This window comes from Cyprinodon tularosa, unplaced genomic scaffold (genome assembly GCF_016077235.1).
Source record: "Cyprinodon tularosa strain WSP-4 unplaced genomic scaffold, ASM1607723v1 ctg370, whole genome shotgun sequence".
NCBI classification, from domain to species: Eukaryota; Metazoa; Chordata; class Actinopteri; order Cyprinodontiformes; family Cyprinodontidae; genus Cyprinodon; species Cyprinodon tularosa.
In genome coordinates, this window is record NW_024039086.1 from 523,047 (window position 1) to 543,999 (window position 20,953).

Sequence of the window (20,953 nt, forward strand, 5' to 3'; positions counted from 1 at the left end):
GAGAGGAGTCGTACACGGGTGAACATCGGGCAAGCTTTTTCCGAATGGCGAGAGCTAAAATAAAAAGAAGGCTGCAAGGCTGACGCGGACCTCGCGTTTCTGCTGATGCGATTGTAAGTAACATTGGAATGGTTTCTCTCTCTTTGTGTGCATGTTCATACTTTCACTGTGTTAGTCATTCGTTGCGTTCGCCTGTCTGCTAAGCTCAAAACAACGGCTCCTGGCTTGACGGAGAAACCAGGAGAACAGCTGTGCATATTTACGACAGTGCACTTTTACTTTCGCTCTCTGGGGGGAGCCTCACTGGAAAATCAACGCCGGTTGCATAGTGCACCTTTAAAGTCAGAATTCTGAGAAAAAAGTCAGAATTCTGACTTTTTTTCCCATGTTAAACTGAAATAAAATGTAAAAATCAGTTAACTTTTTTTTTCAGTGGCCCTAATCCTCTTCCGTAGTTTACTGCTTCTTTTAAAAAAACATTAAAACGTTGTTCTCTGGTGGGTAAAACTAGAGTAGAATGAAGGTGGAGTTTCTCTTTCCACTGACTGATCTTACAGCCGCTCAGAAATGCTAAAAATACTCAACTTGTGTTTCTGTGGACAGTGGAGGAAGCAGAGCCGGGGAAAATACACAAACATCCCAGACACGGACCCCTGCCAACATTCCAAGAAGAAACTTTGTAGTATGCCGACGCCTCCCCTCTCCTTTACCTCCTACCTTTTTTTAATAGAGTGTTCTCACACAGATATGAGCTCTGACACCTGTCTAGGTATCAATGTCTCAGGAAAACGCTCTCAGTGAAGACAGCGATGAAAGGGGAGCAGAAGGGAGGTGGGGGCTGAATAGAGCAGTCATGAAACGCTGCTGAATGGGGGTATTATTGGAAAGCAGGAAGGTTGAGGTAATTTTTGGGTCTGTCGGGGGGGTGGGTGAAGCAAATCCTGTGATGTTTAGGTGTTTTGAAGGAAGGGGTTAGCGTTCCTACCTCTCGATGTTCCTGCGGAGGTCAGACACCTGCACGTTGCCCCTGACCATCAGAGCACAGGCCAAATAGAGGCTGTGCTTCGGATCAGCTTGGATTAACTGGTGGTCTTTACTGAAGGCATCGCTGAACATCTGATCCAATCTGAGGTGAAACAATAAAGGAACAAACTGAATGATTATCTACCAGGTAATGGTCCGGTAAAGAATTTCTATAACTTTCTGCAAAGAAGGTGGGCATCCATGGCCGCTGTAGAGCAAGACCAGGGCGACCAACAGGAGCTTTTCTGTTTTCTTTCCACTTTAAATACAAAATAACTTTAAAAACAAAATCCAAGATATTTGCAAAGCTTCATTCAAACCAGATGGTCTAACTTCTTCAATGGAGGCTGATGAATTTACCTCAAATCTTTCTTTTTTTCTTTTTAACAGTGTCCTGTCTGTCTGGCAATGTGGGAATAATTGACTTGATGCCAAAAAGAGCCCAACAGATTTTACTTTCACTAGTGGAGTAGTACGGCTATCGCCATAGTGTTCCGCTTGATTTATGCATATAAATAGCTTTATTATAATTATGCAGGGAGTTTTACAGATTATATGGACACTGCAATGTAAGTAAAACAGAAAAGGAAAAACAATCAAAAAAGGAGAAAAGATGAAAGAAAGAGGAGATAAAAGGGAGACAACAATAAAACATTTCCTTCTCTGAAAGATTTTACCTCAAATCTGTCTGAGAAATGAACAATGGAGCTCCATGCAGATAGATTAATACTACTGTTACAACTACATCCTTTAAAACCGTTATAGCTGTGAAATCATATAGGACGTTTCTAGTTCCACCTGTGGGTGTTAAATGTTTCAGACTGGTGCAGAGGTTCATTATTTAACATGACGATGACTGTTAGCATAGAGCTGGAGCTGAAGGAACTGGGTTAGATGACAGGATGCTATTGTGTGCAGGCTAGCTGACAGCTTTGCTAGAGCCAGGGACCACAACAGTCTTTTTGCCCCTAGACTGCACCTAGACCTCTACCATCTCTGCTCTTTTGGCTCTAAGCTCAAGGGTTTCTTTAAAAGAAAAGGTGTTTTTCTCCCTTACACTACTTAGGAGATGCTATACTTTCAAATCACATTGATGAACGCAGTGCTTCTTACCTGGCTTTGAATGGGCATCTTTTTTCTGCAATTCCGTTCCTGGATCTGTTCCTGACTCATCATCAGTTTGTTTTAATATCTACTCCCTCAAGCCTTTGGTGTCATCTTCCCCTTTTCTCTTTTTTTTTCTCTGTGCACCAGACTTCTGAAAACCTGACATCCTTAGTTTACAGCGAAACAAATTTTAAAGGTTGCAGCCCGCTGTTGTCCAGATCAAAACATTTTATGTTGGGGTCAATTTTGGGGCCCCCACTTCCTGGGCCCGGGACAATTGACCTCTTTGTCCCCCCCTGTCGGCGTGTCTGGTTGTGTGGTCCAGGCAAAGTCCAGAGCTGAATCTCAATTAGAATCTGTAAAGGATGTGAAAGTGAAGGACAATAGTCCAAACTGTCCTAATTGAGTAGAGATGAGCTTAATTTAAAAAGACTCATCTCTGAAAGACCTGCTACTCTAACCGCAGTGAATAGTGTTTTTTCATATATAAACCCCCCAATTTCACAAAAAAAGTATGAATATTCTGCAAGTAGCTGTACACTATAACAGGGTTCCTACAGCATAAGGCAAGTTAAATTCAAGACTTTTTAAGACTCTTTAATGCCACTTGAAATAAAAATTTAAGACCACAAGAAACACAAGAAAAACCTGCTTGCGACAACTTAACCCAAAGGTTTATTTTAACATAAACCACTGCACTAATGTTTCTAATGTTGAAAAGCTTCCCATACAGGAAGAAAGCTAAAAACACACAAATGACAGATATATTTGAACAATTATTTAACTGAATTCACTAACTTTGTTTTAGCAGGGTTTTAAAGCCACAACATAACCAGTGCTAAGTCTTTTTGCAGCTATTTTTCTTTGTTTCGTTTTCTTAGTATGTTTGATTTGGTGATAAGTGGAGGCGTTGCAGAGACAAGGGTGGAACTAAACTGAGAAATACCAAATGTTTCTTGGTAACTTCATTTTGAAGCTTTGTGTTTCGTGCTTCGCATGTGCGACTCCACTGCCTTAATTCCCATCGCTCTGAGCTTGAATCGCTTCTTGCACAAAATCCACTGAGCCTCATGTACAGGTGCTGGTCATAAAATTAGAATATCATGAAAAAGTAGATTGATTTCAGTAATTCCATTTAAAAAGTGAAACTTGTATATTATATTCATACATTACATACAAACTCATATATTTCAGATGTTTATTTTGTTTAATTTTGATGATTACAAATGACAACAAATGAAAATCTCAAATTCATCATATCAGAAAATTAGAATATTACTGAAGACCAATAAAAACAAAGGATTTATAGAAATGTTGGCCAACTGAAAAGTATGAACATGAAAAGTATGAGCATGTACAGCACTCAGTATTTAGTTGGGCCTCCTTTGGCCTGTATTACTGCAGCAATGCGGCGTGGCATGGAGTCGATCAGTCTGTGGCACTGCTCAGGTGTTATGATAGCCCAGGTTGCTCTAATAGTGGCTTTTAGCTCTTCTGAATTGTTGGGTCTGGTGTATTGCATCTTCTTCTTCACAATACCCCATAGATTTTCTATGAGGTTAAGGTCAGGAGAGTTTGCTGGCCAATTAAGAACAGGGATACCATGGTCCTTCAACCAGGTACTGGTAGCTTTGGCACTGTGTGCAGGTGCCAAGTCCTGTTGGAAAATGAAATCTGCATCTCCAAAAAGTTGGTCAGCTGCAGGAAGCATGAAGTGCTCTAAAACTTCCTGGTATGTGGCTGCGTTGACCCTGGACCTCAGAAAACACAATGGACCAACACCAGCAGATGACATGGCACCCCAAACCATCACTGACTGTGGAAACTTTACACTGGACTTCAAGCAACGTGGATGAAGTGCCTCTCTTCTTTTCCTCCAGACTCTGGGACCTTGATTTCCAAAGGAAATGCAAAATTTACTTTCATCAGAGAACATGACTTTGGACCACTCACCAGCAGTCCAGTCCTGTTTCTCTTTAGCCCAGGCAAGACGCTTCTGACGCTGTCTGTGGTTCAAGAGTGGCTTGACACAAGGAATGCGACAGCAGAAACCCATGTCTTTCATACGTCTGTGTGTGGTGGTTCTTGAAGCACTCACTCCAGCTGCAGTCCACTCTTTGTGAATCTCCCCCACATTTTTGAAGGGGTTTTGTTTCACAATCCTCTCCAGGGTGCGGTTATCTCTCTTGCTTGTACACTTTTTTCGACCACATCTTTTCCTTCCCTTCGCCTCTCTATTAATGTGCTTGGACACTGAGCTCTGTGAACAGCCAGCCTCTTTAGCGATGACCTTTTGTGTCTTGCCCTCCTTGTGCAAGGTGTCGATGGTCGTCTTTTGGACAACTGTCAAGTCAGCAGTCTTCCCCATGATTGTGTAGCCTATAGAACTAGACTGAAAGACCATTTAAAGGCTTTTGCAGGTGGTTTGAGTTAATTAGCTGATTAGAGTGTGGCACCAGGGGCCATCAATTTTGAACCTTTTCACAATATTCTAATTTTCTGATATGATGAATTTTAGATTTTCATTTGTTGTCATTTGTAATCATCAAAATTAAAAAAAATAAACATCTGAAATATATGAGTTTGTATGTAATGTATGAATATAATATACAAGTTTCACTTTTTAAATGGAATTACTGAAATCAATCTACTTTTTCATGATATTCTAATTTTATGACCAGCACCTGTATGTTCCCTGGTTTTAGCCATGGAGAAAACTCTTGGCTGGAGACAATTTTGGTTACATTTACACTTGCTCATATTTTCCAGACAAAAAGTTAATGTTGCATCTCCCAAATGTCCCGGCCGCAACAACGCTTTATTGGTTCCGCTATCGGGATGGAACCAATAATGGCGAGCCGTTATTTCTTTTAAATAAAAAAAGGGTCAATTTTAACTTTTTATTTAGATTACAAAAATAAATATATGATTTATGATTTTTTTAAAATTAAGACCTACGAAAGACTGATTTAAGACATTTTAATACCAATTAAGGCCTTAGTTTTATTTTGAAGAATTCAATGCCTTTTAAGACTTTTTAAGGACCCGAAGGAACCCTGTATAACATTAAAGGTACCTTTAATCATCTCTCATAATCCTGGGAAGGAAACCTCTCCTGCGGAGTTTGCTGCTACAGTACCGCTCCATGTTTTAAATAAACATCAACAAGGTCGTCACTGAGGACTAGGTGTGAGCTCAACTACCGGAGAGGAAAACACAAGTGTGAAGTAAAAATAGCTGCACTGACAGCGAGAAAGCAGACCTTCTAGTGGGAATGTTGACATCCGCCAGTGTGTACAGGGGGGTGAGGCTGGGCACAAGGTAGTGTAAACGAGGGAAGGGGACCAGGTTCATAGCAATCTCATTCAGATCCATGTTGAGAGAGCCCTCAAAACGAGCAGAGCTGTAAATCAAAGAGAGATCATGGTGACCCATTAACATTTTGAAACTTGCAGAAATTATCTCCTTTAAGTATATTGAATAATGCTAATTCACAGCAAAAGCCAACTGAAGAAACATTGACCCAGTTTCCCAAATTCATTCAATACATTTCAGATCAATCCTGCTTAAAAGCTTGTTTTACATCAAGATGTAAATCTATCTGCTCAGTTAAACCAATTTAAAATACATTTGGTTACATTCGAAAGTACAGAAAACTTTGTAATACCAGCAAAAATAATTATTTAAAAATGTCATCCAGATTTAGATCGGTTTTAGCAGGAAAACAAAGTAAAAAGAGATGGTCTGTTTGTCCTCCAGCAAACGGACTTATAGCAACATGGGGGTAGTTCAAAATGACCCCATACTCCCTGGCATTAAACTTTTAAAGAAGAATGATGCGTCATTATCGTAGAAGAAACATGAGCTGGTTCTTTGAGTCCTGCAGGTTTTAGTCTAATATATCGACATGAAAATATGAATCCTTCTGTAGAAAGGAACTTGCTGTGCATTAATCAGGATTCAATTGACTGCAGGTTCCTGTTAGAACAAAGTACTGTATTTTCACGACCATAATTCGCAGCGTACTAAAAGGCGCAGTCTCAGTTATGTGTGCCATTTCTGTATTTAACACACACATAAGGCGCACCGGACTATAGGGCGCGGGTTTTATATACCGGTACATGTCCTCTACTACGTTTAAATACCTCTACTGTGTATTTAAAAATAGAGCGGGAGAAAAACTGAGTATGACTGTGCTTTATTCATGTATTTATTATTAAGTATTAATCAAACCTGGGAGCTGACAGCGAGACAGAAACATTGCAGATGACACAGAGCGCTGTGATCACTCCTCTGAAAAAGTTTATTGACGCATAAATTAACTTAAAATGCAGAAATCTGCCGGCAGAATATGTTCGCTTTTATTATCCTGGTGCCTGCAGTTTAGATTGTACCAGTTAGTTCTGACGCGCGGCTGAAGCAGCTGTGCTGCTCTGGCTGCGCGGTGCAAAAGTGTGCCTGATGCGCCTTGGGCGGAGCTGTCCTATCCTTTCTTTGCCTTGCAGCTATATTTGTTGTGATCAGTGGGAATAAAGTAGTTTCAATATGTTTTTAAGTGGGAAAATCCACCTGACAACTTAATTCAACAGCAGCCTCTGGCCGGGTGGCCTCCTCGCGGTTCACTGCGGCGGCTGGTAGGTGTTTTTCATCAAAATAATCCAAACTGCAGCACCAGGATAATAAAAGCGAACATATTCTGTCGGCAGGTTTCAGCATTTTAAGTTAATTTAGGCGTTAATAAACTGTTTCAGAGGAGTGATCACAGCGCTCTGTATCATCAGCGATGTGTCTGTCTCGCTGTCAGCTCGCAGATCAGCTTCTCTGATTGGTTGATGCGGCGTGTCGAGCAGCAAAACTTCAATTTTTCGCGCGTCAGATGCTTAAACGCTCCAGACGCGCTGCGCCTGCTGCTCAAAACGCGCTGCGGGACCTTTTGCTGCGCCTTGACGCACGTCAACCATTGACTTTGCATGTAAACTCGCTGCTTCTTCTTTTTTTTTTTTTTTTTTTGTGAGATGTGAGATGAGCGGCTGAGATCTCGCGAGAGCTGTGGGCGTGTGCGTAAGTAAAAATGGCGACATACAGGTAATTCAAAACAAACAATTCCAGTCCTGGTAAGTAAGCCAATAAATGTAAATAAAACAAGCAGATTTAAACTTTGACAATTGTACCGTATTTCCGAGGGAACAAACTGGAAGACGAGACCTTGACGAGCCTGGAGAGCTACCTGGACGAGTGTTTTGACAACATCGTAATGGGGAAGCCGAAGAATCCCACATCCACAAACACACCGTCTTCCAAACGATGTCGGTCTAGTTCAACCAGTGCTGCTTCTACATCTACTTTGTCTCCAGACAGGAGCTACAGCGACGTCCTGGAATCCATCGACAAAAAGCTAACTAGCTTGGACGCCCGCCTTGCCCTGGTAGAAGTCCTGCATAAGGAGTTTCAAGCTTTGAGAGAGTCGCTGGAATTCAGCCAAGCTCAGCTGGCCTCCGTCACCGCCGAGAATGAAGCGCTGAAGGGGGAAGTCACCAAACTCGCCGAGGGGATGATCCAGCTGTCCGGCGAAAATAGAAAGATGAAGGAATCCATTCTGGACATTCAGTCGCGGAGCATGAGAGACAATCTCGTCTTCGCTGGAATCGCTGAACAGCAGGACGAGGACCCTGAGACGATAGTACGTGAGTTCCTCCAGAAGAAGCTGAAAATCCCGGCGGACCAGGTAAAAAACATCACCTTCCATCGCGTTCACCGGCTCGGAGGTAAGAAGCCTGATAAATCCCGTCCTAGACCAATTGTAGCTAAGTTTGAGCATTACAAGCAGAAAGAGCAGGTCAGGAGTCAGGGCAGAGAGCTGAGAGGAACAGATTTCAGCGTCAATGACCAGTATCCGAAGGAAATATTAGATCGCAGGCGAGCGTTATTCCCAATCAGGAAGAAATACATCAGTGAAGGCGTCAGAGCTACAGTAGCAGTTGACAAACTTTATATTAATGGTCAGTTGTTCAGTGATCAGAAGATCACTCCTTGGCTTTATTAGATGCACAACAGGCGGGTTTAAAAGCATGTGACACCTGATCAAAGTGTATAGAACATTTCACGGTGATAAATGAAATATATGCACAGCTCTAGAGCACGTTTGCACGGTATGACTGCTAGTTACCGCTGGGTACAGAATGCATGGGCTGGGGTTCTTTTTCTTTCACCTTTTCTCACTCATTGCACTCTCTTAATTTTCTGTCTTCCTTTTCCTTATTCGTCTGCTTCTTCCCTGTGGTCCACACAATCACAAGCACACGGTTTGATGCTACCTGGGTCTAGGTATAACTATTTATTCAGAGGCATGTACTTTTCATCTTCTCACTCACACCTATGGTGAATGTAAGGTTTGTGACATGGAATGTGCATGGGGCTGGCACCAGAGAGAAGAAGCTTAAGATTTTTAACCAGCTTAAAAGATTAAATGCAGATGTTGTCTTATTGCAAGAAACCCATAAATCAGCGGCATCTATAAGTGATCTTAACTCCCCTGAGTTCCCTGATGTGTTTGCAGCCTGCTATAACTCTAGACAGAGAGGGGTAGCTATTTTAATCCACAAAAACCTCAGTTTTACTTTATTAGACAAAATTATAGATCCTGAAGGCAGATTCATCATAATTAAAATATCTATTTATAACCAAAAGTTGTGTATTGTCAGCATATATGGTCCAAATGTTGACGACCCCTCATTCTTCCACAAAGTTTTTCATGCACTTTCAAAGCACGGGGATTGTTCTCTAATTATTGGGGGTGACCTCAACTTTGGTCTAAATGGAGAAATGGACAGGTTGAGTACAACAGGGACCCAGCGCAGTTGGCAATCATTAAATGTAGTCAAACAATACATGAGTGATTTTGGTCTTTGCGATGCATGGCGATCTCTTCATCCTAACAGTAAGGAATACACTTTCTTTTCCAATGTCCATCATTCCTACTCTCGTCTGGACTATTTCCTAATCAGCAGCTCACTGCTGTCTGATGTCTCAGATGCTGTAATCCATCCTATTGCTGTCAGTGATCATGCTCCTGTTACTTTAACCCTAATAAATAAAAAAATAGCCCCACAAAACAAGAGCTGGAGATTAAATACATCACTGCTTAAAGATGAAGAGTTTCTCAAATTTTTCAAGGAAGAGTGGGCATCATACTTGGTGTGCAATGATTTACCAGGAACATCAGCATCTATACTTTGGGAGGCAGGGAAAGCAGTGATGAGAGGTAAAATTATTTCATTTTCATCTCATAAAAAAAAGTTAGAACAAAAAAAGATCCAGGAATTAGAGGGAAAAATAAAGTTACTAGAAAGCTCGCTAGATGAGGAAAAGTTAGGGGAAATCCGTAAAACAAAACTAGAACTAAACGAATTTATTGAAAAACAAAATAAATTTTTAATTCAAAGACTTCGAAATGACAACTTTGAAAATAGCAATAAGTCAGGAAGCTTCTTAGCTAACCAGCTAAAAATAAACAAAGAAAAAACGACTATATTTGCAGTTACAGATTCAATTGGTAATACATTACAGGATCCGGAGGATATTAACAATGCCTTCCGAGATTTCTATAAATCTTTATACACATCACAGTTAAATCCATCAGATAATGATATCAAGCGATTTCTGGATAAAATAACTCTTCCTAAATTATCAGAGAGTCAAAGAGCGACCTTGGACTCACCGCTGTCTACAGCTGAAGTTCAGGAAGCATTAAAAAACATGCCAAATAATAAAGCGCCAGGTCCAGACGGGTTCCCTACTGAGTTCTATAAAGAGTTCTGGGACATTCTGGCCCCAACGTTCCACAGAATGCTGCAGGAAACTCTAGATAATGGCAAATTTCCAGTTAATATGAATTCTGCCACCATTAGTCTCCTGCTTAAGCCAGGCAAAGATCCTATGTTTCCGACCAGCTATCGTCCCATATCCTTAATTAATGTGGATATTAAAATAATCTGTAAAGCTTTAGCAAAACGGTTAGATAAAGTCACTCCTCATAATCCACCCAGATCAAACTGGTTTCATTAAAGGGAGGCAGGCAGCTACTAACACACGCAGACTGCTGAATTTAATAGATTATTCCTACAGCAAAAATCTTAAATCCTATATATTGTCCTTAGATGCAGAAAAAGCATTCGATAGAGTTAACTGGAAATTTTTATTTGCTACTCTACATAAATTTGGCTTTGGCAATTCCTTTATAAATTGGTTAAAAATATTATACAGCTTCCCAACAGCCTGTGTCAGGACAAACAATCAAACATCTTCCAGTTTTTGTCTCCAGAGGGGCACCAGACAGGGATGCCCACTCTCCCCCTCACTTTTTGCTATTTTTATCGAGCCTCTGGCTGCTACAATCAGACAAACAAATATGATTAAAGGTATAAAAGGCATGTAAATGGAGCATAAAATTAGTCTTTACGCAGATGATGTATTACTTTATCTCCAGCACTCAAACACTTGCCTCTCTCAAGTGATTAGTTTACTAGAATCTTTCTCAAAAGTCTCAGAATACTCTATAAATTGGTCTAAATCTGTAATACTACCAATTAATTGCTCTCTACAGAATCCCTCAGGTCTACAATTGCAATCAGGAAATATCAAATATTTGGGAATTACTGTGTCATCTAAACTAGCTGAGTTACCAAAACTCAACCACACCCCTCTTTTAATGAAAATAGAAGAGGACCTAGAAAGATGGAAATCGCTTCCGATCTCCCTTTTGGGTCGGGTAGCCTCAATTAAAATGATGGTCTTACCCAGAATTAACTACCTATTTTCAATGATCCCAAATAAACCATCAACCGAATGGTTTAAATCTCTAGATTCTTCCATCTCTAAATTTCTTTGGAAGGACAAACCCCCTCGTATCAGCTTAAAAACACTTCAGAAAACTAAAGACAGAGGGGGACTAGATTTACCTAACTTCCAACACTACTATTTAGCAAATAGATTACAATACATCTCTAAATGGATAAAACATAATCCCTTAGATGAGCCCTGGATAGACACAGAACAGGATATATGCAGTAATATAATAATCTCAGATTTGCCGTTTATTAGCTCTAAGATCAAACGGCACCCATGTTTCAAAAATATTAACATCAGCTCTTCCCTGACAGCATGGTGGGAATTTCTAAAAAATAACGAACTCATCACTTATCCCGTGCAGTCGTACACCCATCTGGAATAACCCTGACATTCTACAAAACAATAATGTGATAAACTTTCCGTACTGGAAGAATAAAGGTATTACATATCTGGATCATTTGTTTGAAGGTACGGAGTTTATCACATTCGCTAGATTAAACTTGCAATATGGCATTAACAAAAATAAATTCTTAGAATATGAGCAAATCAAAGCTATAATTAGAAATAAATTTAAGCATATTGATGGAGGTTTAATAATTCCAACTAAAATATCAGAGTTTCTAGAGTTAACCCCCCCCAAACTACTGTAAGTTATACAGGACACTGACTAAACTGGATGATACAATATCTCTTCCTATTACTAAATGGGAGGAGGATTTATCAGTCAGCTTTGAACAAAACATCTGGGCTCAGATATGTCTAAGAACTTTTAACATGACCAGAAACCCCAATTTACAATTAATACAATACAAAATCCTCCACAGAGTGCACTATACAGGTCAAAGATTATTCAAGATGGGTTTTGCGCAATCTAACATCTGTCCACAGTGCACAGGCAATCAACTTGATAATTATTTTCACGCGTTATGGTTATGCACGCTGGTTCAGAGATTCTGGGTACAGGTATGTAAGGATCTATCACTGTGCCTGGGTTGTAAAATCCCAATTTCCCCTTCAGGTTGCTTGCTGGGTGACTTTGAGGGAAGCTCTATGGGAAAAAAATCGGTTTGCTCGGCATTCACTGCATTATGTATCGCAAAGAAAACTATCCTCATGAATTGGAAAAGTAAGGATAAAATAAACACAATCGTACAGAGATCTGTTGTTGGATCTATTAATCTTGAGACAGCTCTGCATCCCCTCAGACCGACTCTCTGGGCCCCCTTGTCGGCTCCATCACTTAGTGTATGGGGGGCTAGGGTGCGTTTTTGGGGCCCGGGGGGGCTTTTCGGGGGGCCTGGGCCCCCCCCCCCACGGGGGGGCCCCGGCCCGGGGGGGCCCCCCCCCCCCCCCCCCGGGGGCCCCCCCCCCCCACCCGGGGGGGCCCCCGGGGGGGGGGGGGGGGGGGGGTGGGGGGGTTTTTTGGGGGGCGGGGGGGGGGGGTTTGGGGGGGGGGTTTCGGGGGCTGGGGGGGGGGGGGGGGGGTCCGGGGGCTTTGGGGGTTTTGGGGGGGTGGGGGGGCCCGGGGCCCCCCGGGGGGGTTGGGGGGGGGGGGCGGGTTTGGGGGGTAAGGGGGTTTTGGGGGAGGGGCCGGGGGGCGGGGGGGGGGGGGAGGGCCCCTGGCCGAGGGGGCCGTCCTCCTTTGGCGGCCTGTGGGCGGGGGGCCGGAGCGGGGGGGGGTCGGCTGCTTTCGCGCCGGGCCCGGGGGAGTGGTGGGTCACGTCTGTGCTTTTAGTTTGCTGCTTGTGCCGGGTTCTGGGGTGGGGCGGGCCTTGCTGCTCTGGTCTCTGGCGGCGCCGGGGGGGGCTGCTTTTTCCTTTGCTTTGCCTTGCGGGTGTGTTTGCGTGGTCGGGGGGGCGGGGGGGGGTTTCGTTGTTTTTTTGGGTGGGGGAGTCCGCTGGGGGCAGGTTGGTGCCGTCGGGCGTCCGGTCGGCCCTTTCCGGGGTTGTTTCTGTTGGGGTGCTCGGGCCCCGCATCCCGGCGGTGCCTGCCGGGGGGTTTTTCCTTTTTGGGGGGCTTGCCCGCTCCTGGGGGGCAGGCATGTTATTTTCTGGGGAGGAGCTCTGGGTGGAGGGGTCCTGTGGTGTGGCGGTGGGTTTGGGCATGGTTGTTTTCGGCCGTTTTTCTCCGTGGGGGGAGAAATATTTTTTTTTTATTTTTTTATTTATTTTATTTTTTTTTTTTATTTTTTTGTGTGGGGGGGGGTGTGTGGGGGGGGTCGGGCTTGGAGTGGGGCTCGGGATTTGCACTTTTCTGTGTTGTGTGGTTTTTCTTCTTGGATTTGGTGCTGGGGACCGGTGTTGGGGGGGGGTCGTTCGGGGGCCGGGGTCGGGGTGGGGGGGCTGGCCCGGCGGGGGTTTTTGGGATTTCCCGGGGCCCACTGCGGGGTGGGCTGGGGTGGGTCCTGGGGGCTGGGATCCCGGGGGGCTTGCCTTGGGCGGGGGGCCCCCGGGGGGGGTTTGGGTTTGTGGGGGGTGCTGCTTGGGTTCTGGGGTGCCGGGGTGCCTGGGGCCCCGCTGGGTGGGGGGGGCATGGACATTAACACCCATGGCAAGTGCTTACCCCCCCCCCGGGTTTGCATCTGTAAGTGGGGGGAAAGGGGGGGGGGGGGAGTAGGTAGATCTCGGCCTGGATGTCTTCTGTCGTTGTGTGGTGAGTAGCTTTATTTTATGTAGGGGGGGATTACATCTCGGAGGGGGGTGGGGGGTGGTGGAAAAGGGGAAAGGGGATCTTTGAAGGGCTTCGGGGCTGGCTCCCTGTCTTGGGCCTGGTCCGTGCTGCCCCCCCGGTGGGGCTTGTCCGGGGTGGGGGCCCGGTGTTTTCGGTTGGCTGGCCGGCTGGGGGTTTTCCCCCCCTTATTATTTATTTATTTTTATTATTTTTTTTTTTTCTTATCTTTCCCTTTTATTTTTTTTTTATTAATTAAATTTTTTTTTTTTATTTTTTTATTTTTCTATTTTTTATTTATTTTTTTATTTTTTTTTTTTGGATGGAAGGACGGGGGGGGGGTGGTGGTGTGGCTCCCTGCCCGGCTGGTGGTGGGTCCTGTGGGTCGTCCCCCGGGCTATGGTGGGGGAAACTGGTGGGGGCCCCTTCTTGGGGGGGTTGGGGAACGGGGGGTGCCTTTGGAGTCGGGGGGGAGCTGGCTCCCTGGGAGTGCAGCAAGCACCCCCGTCCCTTTTCTCCCCCTCCCCGAAAACCTCCTCTGCCCGCCCTCACTCTGCCACCATGTAGGTTTTTGGGGAGGGGGGCGTTACGGAGGGGCCCCACCTTCTGATGACGTCCCCCCACCCAATTTTTTTTTGCATTTTAGACATTCCCTCTACATCATTTTTACAACACACATTATGTAGGGCATTTTCGGGGGGTGGGGGTCGGGCCCCCAGGGGGGGGGGGCTTATTTTTTAGGGCCTCCCACGGTCGGCCCTCCATCCCCCCTCGCATCTAGACATTTAGGTTAGGGTTGTCGAAGGGGGGGGTGTGCGGCACCGTCTATTCCTGGAGGGGGGTGGAGGTGCCGGGGCCCCCTCTTGGTATCCCCGTTTTAATTGCATCTGAGGCAACACCAACAACACCACATCCCAGCGGGCGCAGGGGGATCGGGGTCTTTTCACACCCCTGTTCTCCGGGTGCCGCCTGGGGGTCTGGGGCCCCGGGGGGAAGAGCGGGGCCACCTGGACCGTGTTTTTTGGTGGGGCTGGCTGCGGGGCCCAGGGGGCCTGCTGGTGGCGGGGCTGTCACCTCTGCTCTCCCAAGAAGGTTGGATGGAGGGGCATGAAGGCCCGGTTGAAGTTTTTTTTTTTTTCCCCTTTTGTTCGGGGGGGGGGGGTTTGGTTGGGTGGCCGGGGGAGGGTGGCCCCGGTCCCGGGGGGGGGGTCTTGTGGGGGGGGTCCCGGGCCGTTTGCGGGGTGGGGGGGGGGGGGCTTGAAGCAGGGAAAAAGATGGGTTGGGGTGGCGGTGTCGCCGCTCCCCTCCCCTACATCCGGATTTTAGGTTCCTTATGGGGTATCGATGTCCCCGGGGACCGAAAAAAAAAAACCGTGTCACCGGGTTTTTGGTCCTGGTATTTTGGATTGAGTGTTATGGTGAATGTGTGTCCGCGTTATTATTTTCTTTATTTATTATTATTATTATTTTATTCAATTTTTTTTTTTTTTCCCCGTGGTACGAGTGGGGGCACTAGGGGGAAAGGCTGATTGAATGGGTGTTTTTTTTTTTTTTGTGGTACGAGTGGGGGCATAGGGAGGGAAGGGATGATTGAGATGGTGTGTTTTTTTTTTTTTCTTTCCCCGGTTGGGTTCTCAAACCCCACCCTCTCCCAAATACTCTCAAGGTCCCCCGCTAAGTGCGGAGCCATTCCCCCCGCCTGCCTCCCCCCGCTGGCTGGCGTCGGGGGACACCGGTGCACTGGTGGAGTGGGGGGGGGATGCCCGGGGGACTGCTGGCTCATTCCCGGCGGCCCCTCCCCTGGCCCCCGGGCCCGGCCCCGGGGGTTTTTGGGGGTCCTGTTGGGGATCGGGTGCCCCTTTGGGCCCCGGATCCCTGGGGCCTGGGACTGGTCCGCTTCGGGGGGGGGGCTGGGGGTTTTTCGGGGATTTTCGGGGTCGGTGCCGGTGCCCCTTTGCTACGATGCCGGTTCCTGGGGGGGTTTTTTTTTCCTATTCGGGGGGGGGGGGGGGGGGGGGGGGGGGGGAGCGCACGGCATGGGGGGGGTGCGGGTTTGGGTCCTGTTTTTTGGGGTCTGGGTTTTTTCCCCTCGCACTTTCCCTTTGCCCATTTATTTTAATTGTAATTATTAATTAATTTAATTAATTTACCCATTTATTTTTTTTTTTTTTTCTCTTCCCTCGGTGGGGGGGGGGCGGGGTTGCGGGCGGGTGGTGTTGGTTTTTTTCCCCCTGTCGCATTTTGGGGGGATTGTTTTTTTTTTTTTTTTTTTTTTTTTTTTCTTTTCCTTTGGGGGGTTTTTGGGATGTTGTTTTCTCGGGGGGGGGGGCGGGGCCCGCTGGGTGGGGGTCCTGCTGGGGGCCCCCCGGGGGTGTGGGGGTCCGGGGGGCTCCGGGGGGGGTAGTGTTGGGGGCCCGGTCTGGGCGGGCTGGCTGCGCGGGTAGGTATTCAGGTGGGTTTTTCCCCCCTGGAGGCATGGCGGGGCTGCTCTGTTCCCGCCTGATCGCGGCGGGTGGGGCCTGCGGGGCGGGTGGGGGCCTGGAGTGGCTATGGCCGGCGCGTGGTGGGGGGCCGGGGCGGCGGAGCTGCTCTGGCCGCGTGTCAGGGCCTGGTGCGGGTGGCGGGGGGGGCGGCGGACGTGGCTGGGCTGCTTTGGCTTCGTCCGGTGGGGGGGCGGCGCGGTTCGCTCCGCTCTGGCTTTGTGCTGCCCCTCGGGCTGCTGGGGGGGGGTGGTTGCGCCGGCTGCGGCCTGCTCTTCTTGCGGTTTTGCGCCGGGCGGCTTTTCTGCTCTCGGGCTGATTCTGTGCGCGGTGTGTTTCGTTGCGCGCTGTTGGCATCGGTCTTGGTGGGGTGGGGCTGCGCTTTTGGCCGGGGGGGCGTTTTGGGGGGGTCCCGCGGCGCTCGCGGCCGGTTCGCGGCGGATGCGCATGGGCCCCGGCCGGGGGCGGGGCCGCCTGAGTGTTTTCCTGGGTGGTGCGGTCGCGGTGGGTGTTGCGGCCGGTCGCCGGGGCTTGGTGCTGGGGGGCGGGGCGTGTTTCGGTGCTCTGTGGGGCTGGGGCGTTTCGGTCGGCGCCGTGGGGGGGCTTGTGTTCGGTGCCCGGCCCTACTTCGGGGTGGCCGGCTGCCGGCGGGGCCCGCGGACTCGTCCCCGCGGCTCCCCGGGGCGCCGGCATGGCGGTGGCTGGGGGGCTTCTTCGTGGCTGTCTCTCCTCCTCCCTTGGTGGGGGTCTGGTTTCCGGGGCTGGCCCCGCCTTGGTGCCTTCGCTTCTGGGGTCCCTTTGGGTGCCTGGGGCTTTGGGTCTCCCGGCGCTGGACTCAGTGCTCTGGGGGGTGTGCCTCTCCGGCTCTCCACAACCACTATTGAGCATTTTTTCTATGGTTAAAACTTTACATGCACAAGTTCACCCTCACAAACAACTACAGGTGCTAGGCTTCAGGTACTTAGAGATTCACTTCCAAACAGAAACCCCACATTCATATCTTCAGGTAACACAGAGTACATGTCAGACTTAATAATATTACGTTAGCGATAGTTTCAAGGTGTTTGCTTTATTGTATATCTCGTACCATGTCTTTTGGTTGTGCTGTTCTTTTTTTTCATCTCATTGCAGGTGTTGAAGCAGACTGAAAATGTTTTGTCATTGTCTCCTTCCTATCTCCTCTTTCTTTCATCTTTTGTCCTGTTTTTTTCTTTTTCTTTTCCCTTCTTCTTCTTCTGTTTTTCTGCTCTACTTACATTGCAGTGTCCATATGAACTGTAAAACTCCCTGCATAATTATAATTAAGCAATTTATATACATGAAACAAGTGGAGCAGTATGGCAATTGCCATACCGCTACACTTGTGAAAGTAAAATCTGTTGGGCTCCTTTTGGCATCAAGACAATTATTCTGATTGCCACCTTGCCAGACAGGACACTGTAAAAAAAAAAAAAACTCGCTGCTTCTTCTGCTTCTGTGAAAGCAACCTTACTTTGAACGGCCGGTTCACACCGATGTCGAGCGGTTGAAGTTCCTTTGTCAGACCTCCCACAATAACGGTAAGCACAGCGTTAATTTGTTTCACCATGTTTTTCACATCAGCTGTGAGATCGGCACGCATGGAGTCACAGATTAACAGCAATGGTGATGAGTGGGAAAAAACCACCTGGTCTCCTTACATTCACCTCCCTCAGCCACTCTTTCATCATCTCCTCAATGAGGAGATGAGGAGTTCGGCATAAAACACATACCTGTTCTTTTATACACATTCCACGCCCACACTTCCCCCTTTAACGTTCTTATGGTGGTCTCAAACGTCCGCAATAACAACACACATAGGGAGCACCGCACCAAAGGGCGCGCCGCACATTTTGAGGAAAAAAAAAGACGTTTATATGCGCCTTATAGCCGTGAGAATACGTTAATCCTGTTGCTACCATCTGGGTACTTTTTCCTCCTTAGTGAGTCAAAAACATCCCTTTCACTGTGAGCTAAGATCGATTGGCTCAATATAATTCAAACAATTAAATGATATTTACCTAACATTAACTTTGTTACACTAAACAAGTCCAACACTGTAAAAACAAAAATGTCATTTAATGAGTTGACCAAAAAGCTGAATAAAAAAATTCCATGACATTAAATTGGAAAAAAAAAAAAAGCAGTTTTGTTCCGACTGTCTGTGGAGGATGAAGTTATATTTTAAGATGTTGTTTTAACCTAAAATGTTCTGTTCTTCTGCACAGATTCATACCTGGTAATATTGAGCAGCAGGTTAGCCACTATGTTATTCATTGCATCAAAAGGTTTTTCTGTTGGGCTGAGCGAGCCCCGTCCAGAGGTGACGGCGCTGTCCTTCCTCAGCACAGAGCCAGGCTTTGCACCATGAGACATAAGGCTGATCTTGTTCACAATGTTCACTAAAGACTGCAATGGAGAAAAGGCAAAGCAGGGGCAGAAAAACGGAACAAACAAAAACAAAATCAATCAGGGATTTGTTTATTATGCAAAGTTCAGCAAAAAAAGAGAGAAAGTGAAACCTGGTTTTCCACAGGAAGGACACAGTCTGCATGCTCTGTCAGCTCTCTCATGGCAAGGACGCTGTTGTAGGGAGAAGTGATGACGTCGTCTTCTGCTGATGGATACATGGCGGTGACGATGCGACACACGTCAGGAAACTCCTCTTCCAGCAGGCTGAGCACTCTGGTCCCCAAACCGGAGCCTGTACCTGGATAAACCAGTCAGTGTGGTAATAGAAATGATACAAACCAAGGAACTGGTAGGAACAAGCTTTAGTTTAGGTACAACCATTGCTCTAAATTTAACTAAAGACAAAGGACGAACAAAAGAAAACCCATTTAGCCCAATGCATTTTGTTTATATCTCTGCGAAAACCATCTAAAAATTGAGAAAAAATGTCTTGAATTAAGTGTATTTACCATTAATTTGAGTAGGTAAATAAGATAATTTGCCAATGGAATGAGTATTTTTAGTCTTAAAATAAGATAATTAGATAATATTCACTTGAAATAAGACAATGCAATTGTGTTTTCTTATTTTAAATGTAAATTGTCTTGTTCCATTGGCAAAGAGTCTCATTTAACTCCTCAATTCAAGAAAAAATGCACTCATTGCAAGAAAAAATGACTTATTTAGATTTCAATTTTTTTGCAGCATCTCTGGTCCGTGTGATATATTTTATTTTCATGCTTTATGCTCTATTTTATCTGGTAATTAGATGCATTTTGATTCATATTGTTACTCTGGGTGAAAGAGAGGCTGAGAAGGAAGACACTGATGTTTGACATACATACTACACTAAAATGTTTTCTTGACGTTATTAAACTTAAAAGATATAACAAACTATGTTACCTGTTATGATTTTGAACAATCTTAAAAAATAAAATTTGTTAAACACGATAAACTTATAATGTACAGAAATGTAGAACTATCATTAAAAAGACAGGAGGTAGGAATATTTACCCCTTTGTTTGAATGAAAGGGATGCTATCTGTGTTATAGCTCTCTGTTTATGGTCGAATCAGTGCTGGGAAAGACTTTGTGCAGTTAGCTGGGTCTATTCCTTTCCTGTTACAAGTGTGTGGCATAATGCCTTTTACTTTTCAACCCATATCCACATTTTCCAATCAAAGCAGAGATGTTCAGCTGCTCCTCCATGCAGCACGGCTAAATGGGAGCTATTAAGGTGAGAACTGAATGAGTTTAACCAGAGTTTATATTCACAACCAGAGCAACAGAAAGTTTATGCTGCATCCTTGGATCCATTAAAACAGTGAAAATATTCTAGACCAGACTCTGGTTCTACACTTTCAATACTCCTTAGTGATTTTCCCCTCAAATTTCACGTCTTTAGTGCTTGGTACACCCAGTTCACATCCAGCTGATGGAGCAACTACATTGTTATTATGTTGTATATTGTATTTAAACAACTTTAAAAACAATATGCCTGCTCGAGCCCATCACCCTGTTTAAATTGTGCTTTTCTCGTAGCTCAGGGGTGCCGAACCTTTTTTAAACCAAGTTCTACTTTTGAAGCTGATGGCATGCCGAGATCTACCAAGCCAAACACAAGGGATGGGCAGTATTTGTTTTTTATTTGCATAGGTGGAGAATAAACAGTAAGTCCAACAAACGAGAAATTATCAATTGTGTCAAAAAAATAGGTTGCAAAAACAGAACCATATCACTCACTCACTCACTCAAACTGTGGAAAAGAGCAGTCAAGATCTCAAGACAAAGGCTGTGCAGACAAAAAATCTAAATACACCAATTGATGAACACAGTCCAGTAGAGAGAAAACAAAAAACGTCAGAACTGTAAATTTACAGTTATATGTTTATATATATATATATATATATATATATATATATATATATATATATATATATATATATATATATATATATATATATATTTGTATATATGTATATGTCATTTTGTTTACACTTGTGTAAACGAAATGACAAATAAAATCTGTCTAAGTCTAAGAAGGGAAGAATGATAAACTTCACTGGGCGTTGGCATTGACAGAGAAACTGGCAGATGGATTAAAAGTCAACAGGAAAACAGATAAAAATAGGAAAATACTGAGGTAAAAACTATGTGGATGTGAAGATGTAACATACAGCAGAATGGGTTGTTGACTGTTTCTTTAATTTCCGGCAAAAGTTCCTGTGATGTTATGAGCCAGAAAGCTCTTGAACTCCAATACCCAGCATGCAATGGGGCGCGTGGCGTCAAGGGTTGGAGGCTAGAGCGAGAGGGCAGTTCTGAATGTAGCTTGCTACTGAAAGGTTCTGTGGAAGTTT

The 20,953-nt window shown here is 45.4% G+C and overlaps 1 protein-coding gene across 1 annotated transcript in view; it reads right to left on the reverse strand.

Annotated features, from left to right (window-relative positions):
• Window positions 1–20,953, reverse strand: part of tube1 (tubulin, epsilon 1) — a 62,189-nt gene that overhangs the window by 12,940 nt on the left and 28,296 nt on the right. Inside the window, exons 7-10 of the mRNA XM_038296509.1 lie at window positions 18,665–18,852; window positions 18,379–18,551; window positions 5,393–5,533; window positions 986–1,126 (exon numbers count right to left, since the gene is read on the reverse strand). Of these exons, the coding sequence (XP_038152437.1) occupies window positions 986–1,126; window positions 5,393–5,533; window positions 18,379–18,551; window positions 18,665–18,852 (643 nt within the window). The remainder of the gene's footprint in view (window positions 1–985; window positions 1,127–5,392; window positions 5,534–18,378; window positions 18,552–18,664; window positions 18,853–20,953) is intronic.